The sequence below is a fragment of the Peromyscus californicus genome, unplaced genomic scaffold (assembly GCF_007827085.1).
Source record: "Peromyscus californicus insignis strain IS unplaced genomic scaffold, ASM782708v3 Scaffold_3__1_contigs__length_106647218, whole genome shotgun sequence".
Lineage (NCBI taxonomy): Eukaryota > Metazoa > Chordata > Mammalia > Rodentia > Cricetidae > Peromyscus > Peromyscus californicus.
Window position 1 is genome coordinate 89,278,436 of NW_026294551.1, and position 26,999 is coordinate 89,305,434.

At 46.9% G+C, this 26,999-nt stretch overlaps 2 protein-coding genes across 6 annotated transcripts; both read right to left on the bottom strand.

The window, feature by feature from the left end:
• Positions 1-3,803: 3,803 nt before the first annotated feature.
• Positions 3,804-10,618, bottom strand: Decr2 (2,4-dienoyl-CoA reductase 2). Its single transcript, XM_052758818.1, has 9 exons — positions 10,414-10,618; positions 9,439-9,507; positions 8,511-8,562; positions 7,715-7,850; positions 6,145-6,269; positions 5,976-6,069; positions 5,682-5,786; positions 4,756-4,973; positions 3,804-4,392 (listed from the first exon to the last, which is right to left on the bottom strand). Exons 1-8 carry the CDS (start codon positions 10,491-10,493, stop codon positions 4,756-4,758), a joined length of 879 nt encoding a protein of 292 aa, XP_052614778.1. The 5' UTR covers positions 10,494-10,618; the 3' UTR covers positions 3,804-4,392.
• A 662-nt stretch (positions 10,619-11,280) lies between these two features.
• Positions 11,281-17,038, bottom strand: Nme4 (NME/NM23 nucleoside diphosphate kinase 4). 5 transcript variants are annotated; one of them, XM_052758822.1, is made up of 5 exons: positions 16,837-17,034; positions 15,322-15,455; positions 15,039-15,140; positions 14,796-14,908; positions 11,281-11,468 (listed from the first exon to the last, which is right to left on the bottom strand). In XM_052758822.1, exons 1-5 carry the CDS (start codon positions 16,919-16,921, stop codon positions 11,432-11,434), a joined length of 471 nt encoding a protein of 156 aa, XP_052614782.1. In that variant the 5' UTR covers positions 16,922-17,034; the 3' UTR covers positions 11,281-11,431. The 5 variants fall into 5 exon arrangements, with proteins under 5 accessions (XP_052614782.1, XP_052614779.1, XP_052614780.1 ...); XM_052758819.1 differs by lacking the exon at positions 11,281-11,468 and adding an exon at positions 12,270-12,683 and having other exon boundaries at positions 16,837-17,028; XM_052758820.1 differs by lacking the exon at positions 11,281-11,468 and adding an exon at positions 13,100-13,673 and having other exon boundaries at positions 16,837-17,038.
• Between the last annotated feature and the right edge of the window lie 9,961 nt (positions 17,039-26,999).

Consider the following 26,999-nt stretch of genomic DNA (forward strand, 5'->3'; position numbering starts at 1 on the left):
TTGGAGCATTGTCAGTCTTACCGTGTACAGATATTCCCATGATGGCCATAATTTCTAATAGATGTGTAATTACAGATGTGTATTTATATCAGCCTTTTTAGAACTCAAAGCAGTTACCCATTGAAATCCTGAATATGTATCTATGGTATAGGATATATATTTTAATTTTCCAAACTCTCCAAACTCTGTAAAATGAAACATATCCATTTGCCAAATTTCATTTCTTTGAGTACCTTTTGGGTTACTTCCTGCAGGTAGTGGTGTTTGGTTATACAAAGCACAAGTAGGACATTTTCTTATAATTTCCTTGGCTTGTTGCCAAGTGATAGAAAATCTTTTTTCAAAACTTTGTTATTAACATGGTGTTTCTTATGAAATTTTGGAGCCTTTAGCACATTTCCTACCAATAGCTGGTCAATTTTATTATTACTTTGTGCTAGAGGGCCTGGTAGACCCATATGGGATCTGATATGTGTTATATACAAGGGATGATTTCTATTTCTGATTATTTCTTGTAATGGAATAAATAACAAAGTCAATTCTGAATCATCTGGAATAAGTTCAGCAGTTCCCATATGTAAAACAACTCTTTCTGCATATTGAGAGTCAGTAACTATATTAAGAGGTTATGAAATTTTTAATAATATCAGGAGAATAGCATATAATTTTGATTTTTGAACAGAATCATAAGGGCTTTGAGCCACTTTACTTAAATTTCCTGATTTATAACCTGCCTTTCCTGATTTATTTGTATGAGTATAGAATGTAAGGGCTCTAGATATTGGTGCTCCCCATACCAATTGTGAGAAAGGACCCAATTGATTCTTTTTTTTTTTTTTTGGTTTTTCGAGACAGGGTTTCTCTGTGTAGCTTTGCGCCTTTCCTGGAACTCACTTGGTAGCCCAGGCTGGCCTCGAACTCACAGAGATCCGTGATTCTTTTTATAAATTGAAGTCTCTTGATTTTGGGATACTTGTTGCTAATCTCTCCCAAAAAATTACTGCAAGCTCTTTGTCAATGTTCATTTTTTTGCCCATAAGAGGAAATTTCAGCATTTAGATACTACAATTTCTGTTGGGCCCATTCCTGTTAATTGATGAAGTCTTGCTTTTTCTTTTAGAATCAATTCAGAAAACTTTTCTACATAGCTCTTTAATTTTTTTGTTCTGTTTGTGTGACAGAAATATTCATTCTAGATTATTATCTTCTCTCTGCATAAGAATTCCAGTGGGAGAGTGGGTAAAAGGTAGAATAAGTAGGATGCAATCAAGTTCTGGATCCAAATGATCCACATGTGCATCTTGTGTTTTTTTTCTCTATCAATTCTCTCTCAATCACAGCTGTAAATTTTCTTGGGCTATTTATGACCGTCTCACCTTGTAAGGTTTGAAATAAATTACTTAGTTCTTGAGTTGCTATTCCAGTTGTGGGTGGTAGTTAGCAACTGTCTCCCGGTAAGTTTTGAAAGTCATTCCTGATTCTTCGGTCTTGTCCCAAGCACTCAAAGCTGCTGTACGGCACAGGGCCAAGGTGTGATCATCAAATGTAATCTGTCTTTCCACATCTTCATAACAGCCCTCACCAAGGATTTGATCTTGGGAAATCTTATAACCTCTAACTCTACCTTGCTGTTCGATGGCCCTAGCTCATCTCTCCACCGTGTATTCCACTGTAACTGAGAACCGGATGACAATACTGCTGCAACTAAATCTTTCCAGTCTTGTGGAATAATTCTGAGTGGCCGATGAGTTTAACATCTGCTTCACAAAAGGTGAATGCATACCATATAGAACTATTGCTTCTGTAGGATCCCAGTTAATTTTTGCATGCCCTGGGGATACCTATCATCTGGTGTTCGTTCTTGAATGATAACTGGATAAACTAGGGTTGGTTTTCTAATAACCTTGGGATGCTCCTCTCTCACTTCATAATATAATGTTGAGGTTGGTTCTCCTCTAAATGCTGTTTCTGAATATTTTCATTATTTGTTTCTAAACTTTTTATCTTATCAATCAAAATTGTGTTGTTCTCCTTAGTAATTATTTGTAAAGCTTACATATTATTATTACTAGCCTTTTCTAAGACTGGTATCTTATCAATTTCTCATATTTGGTAGTTATCAAGCCATTTTTTTAAGGATAAAATGTGAATTACCAGACTGCTAATAATTATGGTCAACATTATATTGATCCCAGATAAGTTGTTTATCTCATTTATTTTTTCTATTTGCATCCTGTCCATAATAGCAGTGATAGGGCCCTAATTCTCTGCATTGTGATACTGCCAATCTTCAACGTGGGGAAGGTTTTTAAATTGTCCTTTCCTCTTATTATTTTACCTATAAAAATTTATGTATTTATGTATCTATCTGTCTATCTATCTATCTATCTATCATCTATCTATCTATCTATCTATCTATCTATCTATCTATCTATCTATCTATCTATCTACCTACCTACCTACCTACCTACCTACCTACCTACCTATCTATCTATCTATCTATCTATCTATCTATCTATCTATCTATCTATCTATCTATCTATCTATTAGCCTAGTTCACCGTTTAAAAGTTCCCAAGTATCTTATAAGTTGTGATGCTACTCCTTGGAGGACCGGGCTGTGGTCTTCTCTGGAGGCGTGGGTTGTGTGAAGGTATTTAGATGTACTGATGATGTTTGGCCAGCAGGTGGAGGAGGTGCAGCACCAAGGTAGCTCAGGGTCAGCACACTAAGCGAATGCTCAAAGCAGATGGACCACACTACCCTGGGCTTGTGAGGAGCAGAACCCGATGCAGGGGAGGAGGCGGCGGCACCCCGAGCGATGCTCAAGGACCAGAACTTGTCCCAGCGCCTGTGCAAGCCGAGCAGAACCGATTCGGGAGGACACTCGGTGGCTGCAAGCGCGGGCGGGAGAGCGCGGGGAACTCCGGGGCAGACCCGCTCTAGGAGTCGCGGAGTGCCCCACTTCGGGCACCAGATGATAAAATTTTCTTTATGGCTTATTAAAACGCAAAATCCCGTCCACAAATATCAAAAAACAAAAGAGGAACCTGAGCCAAATCACAAGCCACCGCTAACCTCCGGGACTGGTTTCCTCGATCGAAAAGGCCGCCTCTTCCTTGGTCACATCCATCACCAATGAAAACCCGCCTCTTGGATCAAAACTCTCCTCTCAATTGGCTAGCGGACCAGTGACAGACTTCCCATAACAAAGGTGGCCACAGAGCCACACCTCCCTCTGATCTGGACTCCCTTGATAGGAAATCAGGAAGCTGCCAGGTGGTGAGCAGTTTAATCCCAGCAGAGGCAGAGTATCTCTGAGTTCCAGGCCAGCCTGGTCTACAGAGCTAGTTCCAGGACAGCTAGGACTGTTACACAGAGAAACCCTGTCTTTAAAAATCAAAACAAAACAAAAACAAACAACAACAACTAAACAAGGCCAAGGGGTAGAGGATCAAGCCTATAATCCCAGAACTCAGGAGGCAGAGGCAGTTGGATCTCTGTGGGTTCAAGGCCTCACAGAGGCCAGCCTGGTCTACAGAGCCAGATCCAGGACAGGCTCCAAAGCTACATAGAGAAAACCTGTTTCAAAAAAAGAAAGGAAGGAAGGAAGGAAGGAAGGAAGGAAGGAAGGAAGGAAGGAAGGAAGGAAGGAAGGAAGGAAGGAAGGAAGGAAGGAAGGAATCGGGAAGCGGTGTTGCCGTGCTACTGTGGGGAAAAGGACTGTGCTGTCAGTGGAAGAAGAGCATGAGCAGCAACCATGCTGAAGAAACAGAGAAAAAAGACAGGAAACACAACCCCTACTCCAGTGATAGAATAAAACTTTTTAATTTTCTTTCTAGAAACTTACAAATTCCAACTCATAGATATTTTTAAAGTAAAAAGATTATTTTTTTAAAAAATGCAATTTACTGGCCAAAATCGTAGGAACCCTTTAGACACCATGAGCAAGCATCAGGCTAGGCTCATGACCTGGTCCTGCCCACCTGCGATGTGGGCTTTGGAGAGGCAGAGCATGGAAACAGCTTGGTCCCCAGAAGAAGGACTAGACTGCTAGGATTTGCAAATTCACATTCAACATTTCTGATTAAGTGTAGACCTCTGTGAGGATGGAGGCATTTCCCATGAAGCCTCTTGGATACATTAAAAAAAAAAATACAATGTTTGTTTGTGTGTCAAAAGATGTATCCTGAGGCGGAGGATGTAGTTCGGTTGATACAGTGATGGTTTAACATGCATGAAGCCTTGGGGGTGACCTTCAGCGCTGCAGAAAGTGGACGTAGTGGCTCTTCTGTCATTTCAACACTTGGCAGGTAGAGACAGGAGAACCAGGTGTTCAGAATCATCTTCAGCTACACAGTGTGCTTAAAGACAGCTGGAGTTACATGCGATCCTGTCTCAAAAGAGAAAAGAAAAGAAAGAAAGATAAGGAAACTTTGTATCCTGTCACCGGTTCCTATCATCTCAGCACTCCAGATAATACGGCGGGAAGACTGCAAATTCAAGGCTGTATCCCTCCAATTGGCAAGAGACCAAGGTCACTGGGAAAACCTCAGTGACAGGAGTCCACTTCCTTCATAGTCTTGGAGAGTGTGTCTGTACACTAGATAGGCCCCCTCTGCGCAACAGGGGCAGGGATGGTCCTATGAAAACCTGACCCATAGTTCATAGCTGCTCCTGGCAGAGTATCCTGGCAGAGAAGATACAGGAGCATTCAAGGACACAGGGACCCCAAGAAGTGGAAACAGCTCATTACCTAGAGCTTCGCAGAGAAGGATTCAAATTCTACCAATTGATTGATGTCATTTGGGAATGTCATCCAGGTGCCACCATCAACCACCAACACAATCCCTGAGACATAGGAAGCCAGAGGGCTGGCCAGGTACAGCACGCTGTGGGCGATCTCTGTCTTGTTTCCAAGTCTTTGCGCAGGGTTTGAAAGACACTTTAATTTCAAACTGTCCTGGGGGCCCCCTGGAAGGCAATAGGAAGTCAGGACCCAGTAAGTCCAGTGTCTACTGCTGCCTCCATCCAGCACTCCCCCTGGCCCATATCTGGAAAAGGTGGTCGCTCTAGCAGGGCCTAGCAGAACAGCAACAGAGGAAGTGCAGAATGTCATAGAATCCACGGGAGGCAAAGCGATGATACCCTCTGGGCAATTAGTGAGGGTATGGAGAGCCTAAGAGTTAGGCCAAGTTAGACAGGGTAGAAGCTTAAACATTTGGATAACTTCTTGACTGGAATAAGACAAAATGTTTGCTGTTGTTTTTGTTTTCCAAAACAGGGTTTCTCTGTGAAGCTCTGGCTGTCCTGGAACTCACTCTGTAGATCAGGCTGGCCTGGAACTCAGAGATCTACCTTCCTCTGCCTCCCAAGTTCTGGGATTAAAGGCATGTGCCACCACTGCCTAGCTGAAGACAGAATTTTTTTTTTAAAAGATTTATTTATTTATTATGTATCCAGCAAGTGTTCAGCCTGCAGGCCAGAAGAGGGCACCAGATCTCATTGTAGATGGTTGTAAGCCACCATGTGGTTGCTGGGAATTGAACTCAGGACCTCTGGAAGAACAGCCAAGTGCTCTTAACCTCTGAGCCATCTCTCCAGCCCGAAGACAGAATATTTTAAGCCCTGCTACAATTCAAGAAGCTTTGATGGTTGTCCCAAACTCCCAAAGAGACTTACCCAATCGCCGCATCCCCTCAGTGCCACTGATGGGACCAGGAGCCAGGCTGTTGACACGGATATTCTGGGGACCCCACTCCACAGCCAAGTGTCGCGTCATAGCATCTGCATGGAAGAAATACACATAGGAGGGGAAATCGTGAGGCCGTGCTACCTCTGGGTTAGCCTAAATGCCAGTGGGAGCTCAGGGTCAAGTCTAGGCCTGTACAGTGTCCACAGCTAGGGTTAAGTTTGTGTGGCGATTATCAGCCTCCAGGGACAGTCAAGGGGATAATTCACAGGGAGCACCCATACCCACGGCTGCCTTGGCAGCGCCTGCATGGAGCTGCAGCACCTGCCCCCGCATACTGAGAGTGGCGGTGATGTTCACAATCACTCCTCCGTGGTCCTGAAACATACAAGGGATGACAGTGAGTGGGGAGCCACAGGAGGAAAGAAAGGCCCCTGCCAGGAGGATACCCACCCGGAAGAACTTCTCGTAAAGCACACGAGACACATTGAAGGTGCCAACGGTGTCGATGTCAACCACAGTCTTGAAGGCGTTGAAGGACAAAGCACTGGCCGGGCATAAGAAGTTTCCAGCTGCACCTGGAGGTCAGAAGGGGAATGCTGGTGGGCTGCGGCTCTGAGAAGACAGGAAGGACGCTAATGGGCTAATCCCTGTCAAGAGTACAGAAAGGAACCTGATGTTCTGTGGGCTCTGAGAGTGTGGAGACCCTCAAAGCGGTCTAAACCGGACAAGACAGGACTCAAAGCACCTGAAATTCATGGGCAACAGGCACAGGATAGAAGACGAGATGCCAAGAAGTTAAGTCCTGAAACCAAGTATAAAGGCAGCACTTGGGGCAGAGGCAGAAGGATCAGGAGTTCAAGGTCATCTTCAAGCACACAGTAAGTTTGACCCCAGCCTGGCCTATAGGAGATTCTATCTCACAAAATAAATAGATAGATGATAGATGATATATAGATAGATAATTTTTTTTGGGTGTTTGTGAATATGACCTTATTTGAAAATAGAGTCTTTAGTGGGCATGGTGGCCCAAGCCTTTAGTCCCAGCACTTGGGAGGCAGAGGCAAGGGATCTCTAAGTTCAAGGCTAGCCTGGTCTACAGAGTGAGCTCCAGGACAGCCAGGGCTACACAGAGAAACCCTATCTTAGGAAAAAAAATATGGAGCCTTAATATATGATAATAATATAAATTATTCAGCAAATGTAATATTTGAGTTATAGCAGATATTGTGAAGTAATTATATAGAATTCTGTTTTATCTACTTAATTATTCTGTAAGGCTACAAAATCAACTTTTTTATGGGTCAATGATAGTAACCAGGGCATTTTGCATGATGAGCTCCATTCCCAACTCTATTACTTTGAATTATTTGTTTGTTTACTTAGAGATAGGGTCTCTTTATGTACCTCTGGCTGTCCTGGAACTTACCATGTAGACCAGGCTGGCCTCAAACTAAGAGATCCGCTTGCTTCTGCCTCCTGTGTGCTCAGATTACAGGCATGTGCCACCACACCTGGGGAGGCAGCCTCATACTTTTATTTTAGTATTTATTTAGTATATGTACATGTGTGGTGTGTGCAGGTGTGCAAATGCCAGGGCATGTGTGGGGTCAGAGGACAACCTGTGGTAGTGGACTCATTCCTTCCACCATGTGGGTCCCAGGGATAGGACTCAGGCCTAACTGCTGAGTCACCTCACCAGCCCACTTTTTAAAGTGGAAATTTCAGTCCACAAGAACACCCCTGAAGTGTGACTTCGTCATGTTCACAGGGCACCCAGCAGGGCTTAGGCTTTGCTGACCCGCCACTCGGAAAGAGCAGAGATTGCCCAGGATAGCGCCTGTAGCCTAGATTGTGCCTCTGGCAAATGAAAAGGTCATGGCTGGGCCAGGACAGAACCTGTAGCCGGAGTCTTGCCTCTGGCTCTCTGGCACACCCCTGTCCCCAGGAACAGAGTTCTGGAGCTTCCAAGCAGCACTATCGACCTATCAGATGGCTCTGACCTCACTTATTGCTGACTCACAGTTTATAAGGATGTCGATTTTGCCAAACTCTTTCAGGGCCTGGTCCACAGCAGCCATGACAGCCGGGGGAACTCGAACATCCATAGACAGAGGGAGGCACCGCCTTCCGGTGGCAGCAACCAACTTTCCAGCAGCCTAGGCAGCAGAAAGAAAGAGGGTTGGTTAGCAGCCTCAGCCTGGAGAAGCAGTCTTTAGAACTCGATGGAAATGATACACTACATTAGGACCCCAAGTTTGCCATGGTACCCTGCCAAGGGAGACTTGGCTTGCAAATTGCCACCCACTGGGGTCATGACATCCTGCATTCTCTCTAACCTGTCACCTGTCCCAGATCCCACCTTCTGCCTACCCTGTAGGCATTTCCCCTGGACCTAGATGGGTGGGATCATGACCTTCATAGTGCTGGTGATCCTCCTGAATAATTCTGGAACCATATTACTTCTAAAAACATGACCCAATATCCAAACTTCCAAAATGTCAAGGGTTTCGAGGCCGGGCTTGGTGGCACACCCTTTAATCCCAGCACTTGGGAGGCAAAGCCAGGTGGATCTCTGTGAGTTCGAGGCCAGCCTGGTCTACAGAGTGAGATCCAGGGCGGACACCAAAACTACACAGAGGAACCCTGTCTCGAAAAACCAAAACAAAGAAACAAACAAAAAAGTCAAGGGTATCCATGAGGGTCCATTTTCACTGAGTTCCTCTACACAAGAAGAAACAGGTTTTGGTGTTTTTAATCCCCTGGGCCTCAGGACTCTTTCCCCACCCAGGTTCAGAACCCCACAGGCTTCCTCTCACCGTGGACACTCTTGGCAGACTCCTGCTGACGATGACAGTGTGGCAGCCATGCCTACAAAACCAGATGGCAGGACTGAGAAGACAAGTAAGAGGGGCACGCCCTGGGGGAGGCCCCTACCAGGTACTACTCTAAGGGGAACTCCCCCAAGAGTTCCTTAGGCTGAATCAAGGCTGAAACATGACTGGCAGCAGGCAGAGGGACTCAAGCAGGGCTGAGCAACTCTAGAAGGACTGCTGGGTGCCATGGTTGCCCACTCCTCGGTTTCTGTGATACGTCTCTGGGGTCAGGTATTCTGGCCCAGATACTGTGTACATGGCAGAGAGGGTGTGGTGGGCTACTGGTGCCAATCCCAGACCTGTGCAGGGCCTGCTGGGGCACAGGAGTGAAGGATAGAGAGCCCATTTTGAGAGAGAGAGCCTCAGGGAGACAGCAATGGGCAGGTTCCACCAAAACTACACTTAACTCATCCAACCGTCATGATTAGATAACACACAGGACTTTGTTCTACCAAGAAGAAATTGCACAAAGCCACTAGCTTCGAACAATAGTCTACTACCTAGAGCCAAAGTCAGTTCTTGTGGGGCTCACCTCAGGTTGTGAAAAGTAGAGTATTGGGGAGAACTGGAGGAGGTTCTTCTACCTCCGCCTCAGCCTAATTCTGAGCCCCCGCTAGCTTCAGTAGCAAATTGCTAACCCTCTCATGATGCCACAAGACCTGTGTCCCCAGAGACACTCTTCCCCACTGTAGCAGCCCCCTCACAACCTATAAAGCTCCGAGGCCAGTCACACAGACTCACCTACCTTTAGGAGACTCCAAAGGTCCTGTCTTCCCCAACCCCAGGGCAGCATCCAACCATTCCCCCAAATCCATTAGGGTCCAGCCAAAGGAAAGTAAGGTGGTAGGGAGGGCCCCAGGGCAGTGTGTACCTCATGAAAATCTCAGCGATCCGGAAGCCAATCCCAGAACCACCACCTGTAATAAAGGCTACCTTATCCCTTCAAAAAAAGGAAAATGTAGTCATTTTTTAAAAATATTTTTTATTTTATCCTTATGAGTGTTTTGCCCGTGCGCCTACACATGGTTGAGTCCTCATGTGGATGCTGCGGATCAAAGCTGAGTCCTCTGAAAGAGCAGTAAGTGCTCTGAACCACTGGGAATCTTTCTAGTCCCTAGAGTCTACTTTAAAGCCAATGTTTTAGCCTGGTGGGGGATGCATGCGGGTAACTCCAGCGTCAGGAATTACATAAGAGCTACATAGTGAGTTTCAGGACAGCCTAAACTACATAAGATTCTGTCTCAATAAATAAATCGCTGGCCAGACAGTGGTGGCGCATACCTTTAATCCCAGCACTCGAGAGGCAGAGGCAGGCGGATCTCTGTGAATTCGAGGCCAGCCTGGTTTACAGAGTTCCAGATAGCCAGGTCTACAGAGAGAAACCTTGTCTCGAAAAACCAAAACTAAATAAATAAGTAAATAAATAAATCACCATTAACAGAGGGTAAATAGGTGGCTTAAGGGGGCCTTTGATCCCATGAACTTTCACCCAGTGTGGCTGTGAAAGAAAATATGCTCATGCAGAGGATGGAACCCAGTGGGTTTGCTAGACATAAATCCCCAGCCATAAAACTGCAATCTTTTGAAGTCTGTTATTATTGGGCTTCCTAGAAGTTCAGAATATTTAACCTAAAATGCTCTGTATAGTAAGGTCTCAAGTGAGACATTTTCAAAAGGAACAAGCTTCCTCCCTCAGTCCTTCATCTGATCCTTCCAGAACCCCAAGAAACTTAAGGTCTGCCCAGGAGCAGAGTACTGAGCACCCGTCCCAGGTCCCAGCAGCAGATCCGTTCTGACCCCTGTACCCCAACCCCGGATCTCTCCCTTGTTCCCTGCTTTAGCTCACTGAAGAAGGTCCGGGCAGAAGAGGTGGTGGTATTCAGAAAGACAATCGTCCTCCTCAACGTCGGGCGGCTGCTGGTCCATGACGCTGTGTGCGGGCCGCAGTGGTGAGGACAGTAAAACTGGGAACCAGACCCTACCTTGCTGTGCACAGCGTTCTGCAAGCTGCTGGCTCCGCCCAGAAACACCCAGGACCAGAGTCCCACCCCCCACGCCACCCCGCCCACCAGACTCTCTCAGCAGGGAGGCCCCACCGATAAGGCGGTGCCTCGTCCCTTCCACGCCTTCCTATCACACTCCCGTCTGCGACTCCCCGCCCTCCCGCTCTTCCCATCCCACCCCGCGGGCACCCTACCCTTGGTGGCGCGCGGCCTGCTGGGACTGCAAGAGGGAGGAGGCGCTGACGCAGACGCAGTACTATGCTCCCGCCTGTTAAACCCCTGAGTCCTTTCCCAGTTGGATGTAGGTGAGGCCACTTGATCCAAGTACCCAAGCTGGCCAGACAGTGTCGTATCAGCTTGGACACTCCCTCCCAGAGCAAGAGGATCGGGAGTTTGCCAAGCCAATAGCTCCCTCGCGTGGCTAGCCCGGGTGAAAAAATTCCCAGAGTGGCCCTCTTGGTGGCTGGCAAGGATCACCGCACTTGATCCAGATTCTCCTGAAGCTGCTCAGACAGAGACTGGTTGCTGAGAACCCAGGAGTGGGTTCGGTCGTCAAGATGTTGATCTCTGTGAGTTCGAGGCCAGCCTGGGCTACCAAGTGAGTTCCAGGAAAGGCGCAAAGCTACACAGAGAAACCCTGTCTCGAAAAACCAAAAAAAAAAAAAAAAAAAAAAAAAAAAAAAAAAAAAAAAAAAAAAAAAAAAAAAAAGTGAAATGGCTTGTCAATTACCCTCAGAAGCGGTCATGTGTATCAGCTACTTGTGCCAGCCACTTCAGGATCCCGGGTGAGATGTGATTCACATGTATCAACGTGAAAATAAAAGGCGTCAGGCAGCGGTCGCCATCACAGACCACATCAGGTCAGGAGTGGAGAATGCTCTCTGGTGCCCCGCTTGCACTGAGGGAAAGATGAGAGTAGCCTCCGGAGTGTAAGCCTCCGCTGTTCTGACCTCAGACCTGACACACATTACCCACAAGGACTGGCACGGCTACCCACAGGCTCTGTGCCTTGGAGAAGCCTTCAGCCCCACCTATCCCTTGCCACCACCCACTCTCAGAAGAATCATACGGGCAGGAGCTGTAACAGCAACAGTCAAAGAACTCCGTTTGGATTCTCGATTTCATGAACCCTGAACTCTTGCCTGGTTGATACATTTTCCAAAGTCAAGGGATCCTCCTCCTGGGGGAGGAAAGCTATAAGCTTCAAGCCAGTTTACACCAAGCATAAAAAAACTCTCATTAGAGTGCTGGAATACAGCAGTTTTCTCCAGATATGACTACTGGACCTATAAGATGCTTGGCCCTGCAGTCATGCCAAGGAAATAAGCAGAATACAGTGATAGCTGGGACTAGGGTAGTAGTAATCCAGGGCGTCTCAGAACCTTTGCCTTGGATTCCCCACCTAGTACTCCTTCCTACTGTCAGGGGTCTCGGGGCAGGGATGCTAGGGCATATAAGAGGTAGGTTAACTGAACACAGGGTCCCACCATCCTTGATTCATTACCCATGCTTGGTGGGACTTTTCAGTGATTCAGCTGTTCTGAAGTCATCCGTGCTTCTGTAGCTAGCCCCTCATCCATGTCCCTGTCCGTCCAATAAAGCCATGGGTTCCCCAAACTGGGAATGGATGGAATTGCTACTCTGCACATCTCCCCAGGAAAGGTCACACAATGCTGAGATGGCAGAAATAAGTATACCATTCCCATTTGAAGCAGAAGATTTTAATGTTTCTCCTTTGGGGCAGGCGAAACCACCTCTGACAATGTCCCAAAGGTTGTCTGGCACTTTGGTACAGAAGGATATGGTCCAGTATTGTGCTGGCTTCGGATACAAGGCACATAAAGTTGAGGTTTAGACTCCCTGGGCTGGAGGTGGACAAAAGGCAAACAGGGAGTGTTTGGGAGACGGGAAAGGTATGGGCTTGAGTTCTTGTTGGCAGAGGTAGTTGGTCATGGACGAACCCTGAAGTGCAGAGGGCAATTCAACCCCTCAGGCTGGGTAGCAGCCGCTGTGGTGACCACCGTCTGCCCAGGTCAACAGTTCACTGCTCTGAAACCACAGCTGGATCTCCCTCTGGGCCCCCTCCACAGAATCGCTAGCATGGATGACATTCCTGTGAGAGGGAAAGGTAAAGCCTGTGCCTCAGTGAGAGAGCTCCCAGGGACAATTGCCTCTAGCCTGCGGCCCTCTGTCAGGGGAACAATGTGATCGTATGGAAGAGAAAGGAATTTTGGAGCTGGTTATGGTGCTAAGAGCCTGTAATACCAGCACCGAAGAAGCTGAGATGGGAGGACTGCCTCAAGTTCTAGGCCAGCCTGGATTACAGAGGAGACCCAGTCTCAGAAAAGAAGGAAGGAGCCGGGCGGTGGTGGCGCACGCCTGTAATCCCAGCACTCGGGAGGCAGAGGCAGGTGGATCTCTGTGAGTTCGAGGCCAGCCTGGTCTACAGAGCTAGTCCAGGACAGGCTCCAAAGCTACACAGAGAAACCCTGACTCGAAAAACCAAAAAAAAAAAAAAAAAAAGAAAAAAAAAAAAGGAAGGAAGGAAGTGAAGGGAGAGGCTGAAGAGATGGCTCAACAGTTAAGAGTACATTCATTCTCTTGCAGAGAACCTGAACTTAGTTCCCAGCACCTAAACAGGGCGGCAAAAAACTACCTGTAACTCCAGCTCCAGGGCATCTTACTCCCTCTTCTGGCTTACACAGGCACTGCAGGCACATGCACAGATACACACACACACACACACACACACACACACACACACACACACACACACAAGGGACAAGGGCCAGGCAGTGGGGGCACACGCCTTTAATCACAGCTCTTGGGAGGCAGAGGCAGGTGGATCTCTGTGAGTTTGGGGCCAGCCTGGTCTACAGAGTGAGTTCCAGGATAGCTAGAACTGTTACACAGAGAAACCCTGTCTTGAAAAATTAAAAAAAAGGGCTGGAGAGATGGCTCAGCGGTTAAGAGCACTGCTTGTTCTTCCAGAGGTCCCTGAGTTCAATTCCCAGCAATCACATGGTGGCTCACAACCATCTGTAATGAGAGCTGTTGCCCTCTCCTGGTCTGCAGGTGTACGTGCAGATAGAGCACTGTATACCTAATAAATAAATAAATCTTTAAAAAAAAGAAAGAAAGAAAAGAAAAATTAAAAAAAAAAAGAAGGAGATGAGAGCTAGAGATGTAGCTCAGCTGGCAGAGTGCTTGCCTAGCATGCCCAAAGCCCCAAATTCGATCCCAGCACCACATAAACCAGGCATGGCAGTGCATGTCTGTAATCCAGTACTTGGGAGGTTGAGGCAGGAAGATTACAAGTTCATGGTCATCCTCAGCAATATAATCAGTTTGGGACCAGCCTGGATTACATGAGATTCTATTTGAAAAAAAAAAAAGAAAAAAAGAAAAAAAAAATGAAGGGGGAAGGAAAAGTGGATAGGCAGTAACAGGCTGGAAATTTGCATCTAGCCTGGCCTTGGTTTCTTGCAAGCTCAGAAGCTAGCCTATACACCAGCTTCTGAGGGCTGTCTTTCCCTACCAGTTATCAGAGCCAACCCACATGGTTACTGACCAAAATAGAATACTAAAGAGCCAGGGAAAACACTATTCATGGTGGCACACGCCTTTAATCCCGGCACTCAGGTGGCAGAGGCAGGTGGATCTCTGTGAGTTCAAGGCCAGCCTGGTCTACAGAGTGAGTTTCAGGACAGCCAGAGATACACAGAGAAACCCTGTCTGGGGGGGAAAAAAGCCAGGGAAAAAGGGTTTAGTCAAACATGATGACATACTGTAAGTTAACATTCAGGTGGTAGAGGCCCGAAGATCAGGAGTTCAAGACAGCCTGAACTACTTAATAAGCTCAAAGCTAGCCTGGTCTACCTGACAACTTATCTCAAATAAATAAAACCTTATAGTAAACATCCCACTATCAGAAACTTTCAGCCCAGCAAGACACCCAGTTCTCAAGGATCTGTCTTCTCTCCCTGCCCCCCCCCCAAAAAAAAACTAGGGTTTCTCTGTGTAGCTCTGGCTATCCTGGAACTCACTCTGTAGACCAGGCTGGCCTTGCACTCAGAGATCTGCCTGCCTCTGCCTCCTGAGTGCTGGGATTAAAGATGTGTGCCACTACCCCTGGCTTCAAGGATCTGTCTTAAGTTCAGGCTGCCAGTCTAACTGGCCTTCTTTATCCCATATTGGGAGACTAAGGGTATCAGGGCCTCCATACCTGCTGATGTGAACACTGAAGTCTCCCCTGATTGTCCCAGGAGCTGCCTGGGTTGAGTCAGTGTGTCCTATCATGGTCCTTGAGATGTGGACCACATTGTGCCCTTCCCAGACCTGCAGCACAGATATGAAGGTTGGAGAGAAGTTGGGGGACCCTAGGTGCCCTGGGCTGAATCCAAGCCCTTCCTTTTGTTTGGGGGAGGGCACCCCACACACCCGTTCCATTGCCCCTGCCCTGCTGTACCATGGCCACCACAGGCCCAGAGCTCATGTAGCTGATAAGGGATGGGTAGAATGGCTTCCTCTGTAGGTCCCGGTAGTGCTCAGCAAGGATGCTCTCTGGTGCCTGTGTGGAAGGAGGGGTAAGAAGAACCCTTGGAGAGGAAACCCTCAATTGGTGTCCTGAATTTGGAGCACCTTTCAGACACTACTATGGAAGCTAGCTCCCAGAACGGTTACACCCAACCTTTGCAACTGCCAGTGCTAGGAGACTCTCCCTGGAGTCTCCTAGGGCTAAGGGCTGATACCTGCAACATCTTCATCCCCACTAGCTTGAAGCCCCGCCTCTCAAAGCGTTGTATCACAGTGCCCACTAGCCTCCGCTGCACCCCATCTGGCTTCACAGCAACCAGGGTCCGCTCCTGGGGCCAGGAAGGCCCTCCTGTAAAAGAGGAAGAGTCAGGGGTCAACATTTTCAGGTTTCTCCCACCTAGATCCCTGATGGAGCTCAGACATCACAGGACTGGAAAGTACCCACCACCTTGTAGGAAGATCTGGAAGAACAAATACAAATGGGAGCTGCCCTGGCAGTAGCAGGAGCTGCCCAAGGTGGAGATGATTTCCCCAAAAAGGTTCAGATAACTTAGGGACCAAAGAGGCCTTGCGATGATGCCCGCCCTGGGAAGAAAACTTGAGCCTAGCCTCACATGACTCCAGGGTACCACACTGTGTGAACCCCAGGCCTGCACACTAGGAGCTTATCCTTTGGGTGTGGAGAAATGGCATGAAACCAAGGAGACTAAGTGCCCCACCTCCAGGTGGCCTGAGTGCTGGGGACAAAGGGATAGGACTTGAGAAGGACGGTGACAGGAAGTGATCCACACTGCAGGACAGGGACTCAGCTGCTGGGGGTTCAGGCTGCCTCTCAAGAGAACACTGTCAGGGAGTCTGCAGCTGTCTTCAAGCTTCGGCGCCCTTTGCCATTACCGGGACATTGAGTGTCTCCTCCAAGATCAAAGGTTACTTTGTTTTGTTTTTTGAGACAAAGTTTCTCTGTGTAGCCCTGGCTATCCTATAACTCACTCTGTAGACCAGGCTGGCCTCGAACTCAGAGATCCACCTGCCTCTGCCTCCTGAGTGCTGGGATTAAAGGCAGGCGCCACCACCACTGGCTCAAAAACTACTTTTGAGAGGGTCCTACCCCGGATCGTCTCGCAAAAGTGTACCAAAGAAAGGAGAAACACCAAGTTAAGAATTTAGAAAGGAGGGATCGGGCTCCATCCTCAGGCCACAACGGGTGCCCACTACAACTCAACAGGCTGAATAAAACCCAAAGAATTTAGTCTCCCTAACTTACTTGTTCTGCTACCTGAGTTGACAGGGGACCCAGGGTAGCCCCAGAATTCTGATGCCTGCTGCTGTGTGCCTTGATAATACTGTTCAATTTCCAGGGTGCATGAAAAGAACATAGGTTATCTGGCTCTCAGAAAGCACCCCATGAATGAGCAGCAAGAGCAGGGACCCCAGGAAGTGGCCGGGTCGTCTTAGGCCTGCTCTGGCTCAGGCTGGCTTTCAATACCTTGGGAACAACGGCTCCAAGAAGAGAAAGTGACCCCCCCCCCCCCTACACCCTTAGGAGCCACGGGTCTGCTAGTCTCCTCGCCTGGGCTTCTGCCTTCTCTGCTAAAAGCCCTGACCCTGGCTGCTGGGGGTTGTGCTGGCACGGTCCTCCGGGACAAAACCAAGCCTTCAGCAGCTGCACGTGCGCAAACAAAGGCCGCGCGGCAGCCATCCGCCCAGCTCCCCACGGGTGCAGGACTCACCGGAACTGGGGCGCACCAGCAGGCCTGGAATGCGTGGCCCGCACAACAACGCCCGCAGCGCCGCACCCGCAAAGAAACAGCCCATGGCGCGGGCTGGCGCGGTGCGGAATGCAGCGCCAAGAGGGCAGAGGGAGGTGCCACACTTCGGCCCGCCCCGCCCCGCCTCCACCCCAAGGGGCCGGTGGGGCCCCTCACCCTAGATCTCGCAGGCTCCAAGCTGTGATCTCCGTTAAAATCCGGAGAAAACCCGCTAGGGTGCAGTTCAGTGCGCGGAGCCTTGGGCTAGACCGCCCCAGTACTAGAGTGGGGGTGGGAGAAGAAAAAAAAATGCAGTGGTTCATTCAGTATTTATTATACTCGTCTTCGTACCACAGTCAAACATTCTAAGTATACTTCATGGAGAATAGCTTTTCCATAATTACCAATTGGCTCTATTTGGCTGGGTTTGGCAGTTGGACTATTTGTCAGTTCTGTTACTACATCCTTAACTTTTCAAACTATTTATTTATTGAAATTTTTGTTTTGTTTAAAAATTGTTCTTTTGGAGTTGGGGATTTAGCTCAGTGGTGGAGCCCTTGCCTAGCAAGCTCAAGGCCCTGGGTTCAGTCCTCAGCTTTTTTTTTTTTATAGATTAAAACATTTTTTTTATCTACGGGAGGCTGGTGGATATGAGTTCGAGGCCAACCTGATCTACAGAGCAAGTTCCAAGACAACCAGGGATACACAAAGAAACCCTTCTAGAAACCTGCCCCCGCAAAAAAAATTTATTTTCATATGTTTGTGTACAACATACGGTTGTGAGGTGTCCCACGCGGGTGCCGAACTCAGATCCTCTAGAAGAGCAGCCAGTGCTCTTAACCACTGAGTCCTCTCTCTAACCACTGAGCCCTCTCTCCAGCCTCTTCCACTTTAGTTTTCAGTGTGTTAGTTTGTCTGAATGTGTGTCTGGGAACTACCTGCCTATAGTCCAGAGAAGGCCAGAAGAGGACATTGGATTCTCTAAGACTGGAGTTACACGAGCCATCTCTTCAGCCCATGTTTTGTTTTTGTGGGGTGGTTTATTTGTTTGGTTTTTTCCTTTTCTTTCTTTCTTTTTTTTTTTTTTTTTGAGACAGGGTCTCTCAATGTAGTCCTGGCTGTCCTGGAACTCACTCTGTAGACCTTGCTGTCCTGGAACTCACTCTGTAGACCTTGCACTCAGATAACCTCCTGCCTCTGCCCGCTAAGTGCTGGGATTAAAAGGTGTTTGTCATTATACCCGGCATATAATTTTTACTTTATGTTTATGAATGTTTGCCTAAATGTATGTCTGTGTACCACATGTGGGAGCTGGGGATTATTTTTCATTGTTTTTATGACAGAAGTATAATCTTTGCTGCTGTCCCTGAGCTCCACATGTAGCAGAGGCTAGCTTTGACCTTTTTTTTTTTTTTTTTTTTTTTTGAGACAGGGTTTCTCTGTGGTTTTGGTGCCTGTCTTGGATCTCGTGCTGTAGACCAGACTGGCCTCGAACTCACAGAGATCTACCTGGCTCTGCCTCCCAAGTGCTGGGATTAAAGGTGTATGTCACCACCGCCCAGTGGCTGTGAACTCTTGATCTTCATGCCTCTCATGTCTCTAGTGCTGGGATTACAGGAATTCCCAGACCAGACTCAAATTATTTATTCATTTAATATTTATTTATTGTTTTTAAAGATTTGTTTGTTATGTATACAGTGTTCTGCCTGCATGTATCCCTGCAGGCCAGAAGAGAACACCAGATTTCATTACAGGTGGTTGTGAGCCACCATGTGGTTGCTGAGAATTGAACTCAGAACCTCTGAAAGAGCAACCAGTGCCCTTAACCTCTAAGCCATCTCTCCAGCTCTAATTTTTTTTTTTTTTTTTTTTTTTTTTTGGTAGAGGGAGGGTTCAAGACAGTGTTTCTCTGTGTAGCTTTGGAGCCTGTCCTGGAACTTGCTCTGTAGACCAGGCTGACCTGGAACTCACAGAGATCCGCCTGCCTCTGCCTCCCAAGTGCTGGGATTAAAGGCGTGGGCCACCACATCCTGGCTAATTTATTATTTTTTGAAACAGGATCTCACAAACTGTCTGAACTTGAAAAAACATCTTGCTGGGGCTGGATCAGGAGTTAAGAGCACTAGCTTCACTTCCAGAGGTGCAGGGTTCGATTCCCAGCACCCACACAATAGCTCACAACCACCTGTATTGTAACTCCAGACCTAGGGGATCTAACACCCTCCTCTGGCCTCCTCAGTGCCCAGGTAAAATGTACACAGGCAAAATACCTATACACATAAACTAAATGAACAAAATTAAAGAAAAAAAATCTGTTATAGCCAGGTTCAAGACCTGCCTGGACTGCATAGCAGGACTTTGTGTTTAAGTTCAATCCCAGCACAGAAGGGAAAAGATAAAACAGAGAGGAATGATGAGGTCTCTCTGTTGCCCAGGCTGACTCCAACTCCTAGGCTCAATCTTCCATCTTCTTGCTTCAGCCTCTGGCAAATACTACTCTGCCTGTCTCTCTGTCCATAATTTAAGTACTTAGTCCATTAATGTTTAAATGCTATTGATATGGTTGGATTTAGGTCTACTTATTTATTTAGGGTGTGTGTGTGTGTGTGTGTGTGTGTGTGTGTGTGTGTGTGTGTGTGTGGCTGGAGAGACAGCCATGAGTGCTGGAAACCAAACTCTTATTTTTCATCTCTCCATCCCAATGCTTCAGGTTGTTGCCTGCACCTTTCATCTTCTCGTTCATCAGTACCCAACATCCAAGACAAGATGGGTTCATTTGGCCACTTGATGGTTAATCTTTTTTGGTCTATTTGTTTTGGTTTTGGTTTTCTGAGAGAGGGTTTCTCTGTGTAACAGCCCTAGCTGTCCTGGAACTAGTTCTGTAGACCAGGCTGGCCTTGAACTCACAGAGATCCAGCTGCCTCCACCTTCCGAGTGCTGGGATTAAAGACATGCACCACTACTGCCCAGCAACTAAGGACTCTCTAGGAAATCGGTCAGACTGTCCACACTGCTGTAGCACTCAGTGTCATGGACTGAATGACTGGGTCCTCACCTTTTCCAGTCTGCAGATGATCCCTATTGGACTCTGTAACACAAATTGCTAAACGGTCTTATTAATAGAAAAAAACCCAGAGCCAGATATTTGGGTGAAAGCTGAAAGATCAGAAAAACAGAGCAGCCAGCCACCTTCTTACCTCTACAAAATCCACAGCCTAAAGAGAGAGACTTCCTGTGTACTCACGCCTTATATACCTTTCTGTGCCCTGCCATCTTCCTTCCTTTCCAGTACTGGGATTAAAGGCATGTGCCACCATGCCTGGCTCTGTTTCCAGTGTGGCCTTAAACTCAGGGAGATCCACCCGGATGCTAGGATTAAAGGTGTGTGCTACCACTGCCTGACCTCTATGTTTAGTACAATGGCTGGCTCTAGCCTCTGATCCCCAGGCAAGCTTTATTGGGGTACACAATATATCACCACAGGACTCCCTCGCCCATCACTTGTAAGTCACTCTCCAATTCCCACTTCTCTATCACACACATTCTGTTACATTTTCAGTTATTTATTTTTTTGTGCATCTGTGTGTGTGTGTGTGTGTGTGTGTGACATGGAGGGAAAGGAGCTCACCGACCCCTCCCTTAACTGAGAAGCTGTTGACAGTTGGTGGATTCTAGAGGAGAAAGAGTCAGTTTTCCTTAAGGTGACAATGCAATGGTAGGTTGAGTAAAACTTGTTGGATAGCCCTACACACGAGAGGATGGGCCTGAAATGTTGCTTAGGGAATGATACTGCTGTGAGCATGTGAGCAAACCTCTCACACACTGGCTGTGTCCTCTGGATCTATACCCAGGAGTGTGCTTGCTGGATCTCTACCCAGGAGGGTAATTGCTGGGTCTCATGGTGGCCAAGTCACTGTTTCATGAACAGCCTCCTTTTATTTTTCCATAAGATCAGGATATTTGTGTGAATAATTTTTGTTACTATTGACCAGTGAAAATTAATCCAACTTTTAAAAAGTACTGTAAATCTGGCCATGAGCCCAGCCACATGGATGGGGAACTCACTGGTCCCATGTGTGTACCTACTATTATTATGCTAAATGAACTGGGTGTGAAAATGTCTCCATATTCCTGTTTACTCCCATAGATTAGTGCAGCTCTCCGACCTCGTCAGTTTCTTTGAGCAGTGTAGGGTGGTTAACAGAGAAACTCACAGCTGTTCAAAAAGCAGAGAACAAATGCCAATGGAGTGCTCAGTCACTAATGGGACCTCTCCATCACCCTCTTCCCCTTGATCAGGGAACACCATGAAAGAAGAGCAGAGAGGACCAGAGTGAGACAGTGTGTTCTGGACAAGAGCAGACCGCTGCACTGACGGACTCCCAGCTTCTGTGGCTGCCTCTGTAAGACCCGAACAAGATCAAGCCCGTCACATTCCCGCGCAGAGGGTCGAGGGGCTCATGTGCCCTAGTCGCTAGCTGAGGAGCTGTGGGGAGTTGACGGTTTCTGCTGAAGGGGTCAGTTGTCTCTAAGGAGTAGGGATGGAGAAGTTGATGGTTTCTGCTGAAGGGGTCAGTTGTCTCTAAGGAGGAGGGGTGAAGTTGATGGTTTCTGTTGAAGGGGTCAGTTGTCTCTAAGGGTGTGGATTCTGTTAAGTTTCCTGTGCTCCAGTGGGTGGACACATGCCTGCACTACATGTACAGCTCCAATCCGTCACTTTTATTTTATTTTAGCAGGAACAAAGCTGGCAGGTAGGTAGCTGATGGTTGATCTGGAAGGAGTTAGAGGAAGGATTCTGGGGTAAATATGATCAGAATACATTGTATGAAATTCTCAAGGAATTCATAAAAATGTTTTTAATTGTATTATTATTGGTTTTTTGAGACAGGGTTTCTCTGTGTAGCTTTGGAGGCTGTCCTGGAACTCACTCTGTAGCCCAGGCTGGCCTCGAACTCACAGAGATCCACCTGCCTCTGCCTCCTGAGTGCTGGGATTAAAGGCGTGCGCCACCACCACCCGGCCATAAAAATGTTTTTAAAAACTCAACTAAGGGCTGGAGAGATGTCTCAGTGGTTAAGAGTACTGACTGCTCTTCCAAAGGTCCTGAGTTCAATACCCAGCAACCACATGGTGGCTCACAATCATCTGTAATGAGATCCGGTGTCCTCTTCTGGCCTGCAGACATATATACAGGCAGTACACTGTATACATAATAAATAAATAAATCTTTAAAAAAACAAAAAACAAAACCTCAACTAAACAGAGAGATGAAGAGGAGATGTGCTCAGATCCCTTACTGCTAACGAGTGTAACCAGGTCCCTGTGGCTGTTCCTGCATCCACAGGCTTTAGGTATGAACTGCAGCCTAATAGTCCAGAGACTGAGAGAAGCCTCTAGGACATGTTCGGTAATCAGCTGGTGGACCACAGCTAGTCCATCGGGGGCCCCCGTGTGCAGGAAGCCTGCTGCCTCAGCTCCCTTTCCACCCCAGCTGCTGTCCTGCTCACTGCAGGCCGGGGGCCAGGACCTGCTCTGAAGGTTGTCCAGTTTGTGAGCAGATCAGTGCTCAGACTCTTTCAAGCTTCAGTTGTTGGTTCTCCACTGGACTGTGAAGGTCACCCACACTATGACGTATCTTGTCTTTGGGCCTAGTGTGTCTGGGGTCCCAGTACTGACCATGTGGGAAATACCTGGGATTTCTGTGGAATGTGGGAAGTCTGGCCGTTCATGTGGGCCATACTCATTCTCAGGCAGAAGTCTTTCATATTTGACTGACATCATCAAGGAGATGTTTATTTGCCCTGTAGTTTTTCCTAGGTACTTGGGGATTTTGTGTAGTCTAATTAAAGCTCTGTGTGCTGATGGTCAACCTATGTGTCTATACACACAAGTGTGTCTCTGGGAGCACTCAAGGAAGGATTCTAGAGCCAGTCCTGGAGCCTTCATGCTTTCCTGGTTTAAATAAGACCAAAGCCAGGCTGATTTGAGAGGCTTGGAGTTTGTTGTATGTAGTTCCTCCTGTCTGTCCCTGTAGTGTTAGAGGTGGGGGTGGCTGCAGCTCCCTTCATGTCTCTGTGGTTTGAGGAGGCCCATCTTTTCCTACTTACAAAACAGTGCAGAATATCCTGTTACTGACAGCTAGAGGTTTAGAGGTTGGAGTGACCATGCAGAAGAGCAAAAGTCATGTTTCTGGTTTCTAAGACATGGGCCCCTGCTCTTTTTGAAAATGGTGGGCCCCAAATTCCCGTACTGTGATTGTATAGCTCCAGAGATGACAAGTGGAGCCTCAGGGAGGTGATTACACCATGAAGGGAGTGCCGTCATAAGCAGGGTAAATGAGCAGATAAAAGGACAGCTTGGATAGGTTCCCTGCAGGAAACAGGAAGTTGCCCTCAGCAGTCATGGAAACTGCCGTTGACCTGGGATGTCTTTTTATAGCAGCCTCACGTGGGCCCAGATAGTCCCAGAAGTGAGGACCATGGGAGATACTTTGAGAATTCCAGGGAAGGAAAACTGAAGAAAAGCAGCACTTTAGCAGCTGTCCATGCAGGAATAACCAGGCTGGTCCCACGGGTGTACCTACTATTATTATGCTAAATGAACTGGGTGTGAAAATGTCTCCATATTCCCGTTTACTCCCATAGATTAGTGCAGCTCTCCGACCTCGTCAGTTTCTTTGAGCAATGTAGGGTGGTTAACAGAGAAACTCACAGTTGTTCAAAAAGCAGAGAGCAAATGCCAACGGAGTGCTCAGTCACTAATGGGACATCTCCATCACCCTCTTCCCCTTCTTTGCCCCAAGAGCAAATGGCGCTTGGAGGTGACTGCCAGTGTGCTTCAGTCCCTTTCAGGAACAATTGGTCTGGAAATACAGGAGGCAGGAGGCCATGTGGCAAGCTTTCGATTGTCTCAACCATTTAATGGATCCATGTGTATGTTCCAGTCTGTAAAATATGTCCTCCGTGTATCCATGATTAGGCAGTGGCTGGTAGTGTGCTCACCACGGCATTAGCACCAGGGGGTGAACATTTAGGAAGATGTTCATGTTCTCCTCCTTATGGAGGACTGATGTCATTGCAAATAAGGGCCTGTTGGAGTGAATTTGCCACCTGAGTGGCAGGCAATAACCTGGTGTTTATCTCTGACTTCTGCTCTATCGTTTGCCTGTGAGAGGACAACAGAAAGTTATCTGAGACTCAGCCGGATTCCAGACGCCGCCGTCCTCCTCTGCGTCTTTGCACATTTTCTTCTCTTTCTCTTTCCTCTTATTATTTATTTATTGGTAATTTTTTCATGTATGATGCTTTGTTGAAACACATAATCATATGTAATCTCATAACTTTATTTTCAAATATTGACCTGGGGTAGAGGGTATAAAATAGTTTTCACACCTCGTCCTCGTCTCCAGCATTTCCCAAGTTCGGCTGATATTTTTACCTTACCTCATTTTACTACTATAGCTATTGCCTTTTTTTTTTTTTTTTTTGGTTTTTCGAGACAGTTTCTCTGTGTGGTCTTGGTGTCTGGCCTGGATCTCGCTCTGTAGCCCAGGCTGGCCTCGAACTCACAGAGATCCGCCTGTCTCTGCCTCCCGAGTGCTGGGATTAAAGGTGTGCGCCACGGCCGCCTGACTGCTATTGACTTTAAAAATTCATTGTTACAGACCATTGCCATTGGTCTTGGTGGTGCACGGGAACTTGAGGTTAAGACCCCACTGCTGGAAACACTACAGGCATTAGTCACAGGACATAGAGAAATCAAATGTGTCATGAAAAGATGTTTTCTCCACACTGACTAGATTTATAGTACAGATATGCCCTATTTAGGTTCATGGATGGGACCAGCAGGAGTTTCCTCCAGCTGTATTCCTGTGAACTGTAAATGACGACCAGTGTGGCAAGATGTACCTATTGGGGCAGTAGTGCTTGAATGTCACGGGCATGGCTGTCTGATTTACTTGGTATTGTGACGAGACACAAGGACCAAGGGCGCTCACGGAAGAAAAAGTTATTAGGGCCTTACAGACTCAGATGATGAGTCCATGGCCATCATGGCAGAGATCGTGGCAACCGACTGGCATGCGTGGTGCTGGAGCAGCAGTTGGGAGCTTACATCTTGGAATAACAAGCATGAGTCAGAGAGAAACCTCAAAGTTCATCTCTAGTGACACACCTCTTCCTACAAGGCCACCCCTCCTAATCCTTCCCACACAGTTTTGCCCTCTGTCACCTAATCAAGCATAGGAGCTCATGGGCCCATGCTCATGAAGAACACTGCAGTGACGAGCCACGTTCTCACTGGAATTAAAATCCAACCCACAGGAATAAAAGCCGGCGTCACAGTGTAAATCTAGTATAGTACCTGTGGCTGGCACACTCGCAGGCCCCCAGGTGAGCCTACCACAACTACTATGTTAAATGTCAGGTCACACTGCCTCTGAATTCACATCTCTATGTTAAATGTCAGGTCACACTGCCTCTGAATTCACATCTCTATGATAAATGTCAGATCACACTGCCTCTGAATTCACATCTCTATGTTAAATGTCAGGTCACACTGTCTCTGAATTCACATCTCTATGTTAAATGTCAGGTCACACTGCCTCTGAATTCACATCTCTATGATAAATGTCAGGTCACACTGCCTCTGAATTCACATCTCTATGTTAAATGTCAGGTCACACTGCTTCTGAATTCACATCTCTATGTTAAATGTCAGGTCACACTGCCTCTGAATTCACATCTCTGTGTTAAATGTCAGGTCACACTGCCTCTGAATTCACAACTCTATGATAAATGTCAGGTCACACTGCCTCTGAATTCACATCTCTATGTTAAATGTCAGGTCACACTGCTTCTGAATTCACATCTCTATGATAAATGTCAGGTCACACTGCCTCTGAATTCACATCTCTATGTTAAATGTCAGGTCACACTGCTTCTGAATTCACATCTCTATGTTAAATGTCAGGTCACACTGCCTCTGAATTCACATCTCTGTGTTAAATGTCAGGTCACACTGCCTCTGAATTCACATCTCTATGATAAATGTCAGGTCACACTGCCTCTGAATTCACATCTCTGTGTTAAATGTCAGGTCACACTGCCTCTGAATTCACATCTCTATGATAAATGTCAGGTCACACTGCCTCTGAATTCACATCTCTGTACTCGCAGTTTAGTGAGCTCAGTCCTCATCAGAGAAGTCTCCTAATGCAGGAAGCTGGGTGTCACACTAGAAACTGTCCAAATTCAGGGATGTGACATTCACAGGCATAAATGTGATATTATATTACACCTTCCTCTGAGTCTCCGAGACCAATCTGGAAGAGGGGTGGACAGATTTTAAGATCCAGAGGTCATGGAATTTCAGTAAAGCACTGTCTACATGATAGTCCTGCTGCTTTTAGGAACTCTAGGATGACGCCTATGTTTATGTGTGAAATTCTCAAACAATTAACATATATTATTTAAGACTTCATTTTTAATGCTGCTAAAATCCCTATGAAACCTTTTTATCTTTTAAAGGAAAAGTGGGAGAATTCACTGTCACTGACTATGCAGTGGAGGTCATTGTCACTGCAGTTCAGCCCTGTGTGCTGTGGAGCAGAAGAAGAGTTTGGTGCAGAGGCAGGTGATGGGTGGGCTCAGTCCATTCCCTTATGCTTTTCAACCATTTTCTTTTTCTCAGGAAATGTGACCTTACTGTCTTGTGTACCTTAATGAGGCCTTTGAAAATGTTTCATCATCTCTGTGGAAAGGCGATGTTAATTATCATTTCATTTTCTTTGTATTTTGGTGAGTAACTACCTTAGCTACAAAGTACTTGGTACCTAAATAAAACAATAATGGAAAGTCCTGGGACTCAGTTACTTGGTTTTAAGAAGATTCATTTTTCTCTCTACCCTGTGGCCCTTACAGGACAGAGTGTTACATTTCAGCACTCACGTGTGCTAGTGACACTGTATTTGTTCAGGTGAGCCATCCTTAGCTCAGCAGGAGCAGAAAGACACCACCACAGTGTTCTAATAAGTCATCCATATGCCCTGGCTGATGAGATTTACAAAGTTACAAACAGAGGCCACCCTTCCTTGTAGAATCAGTCTAGTGACTGAAAAATATAGGTAAGAAGATGAATTTTCCAAA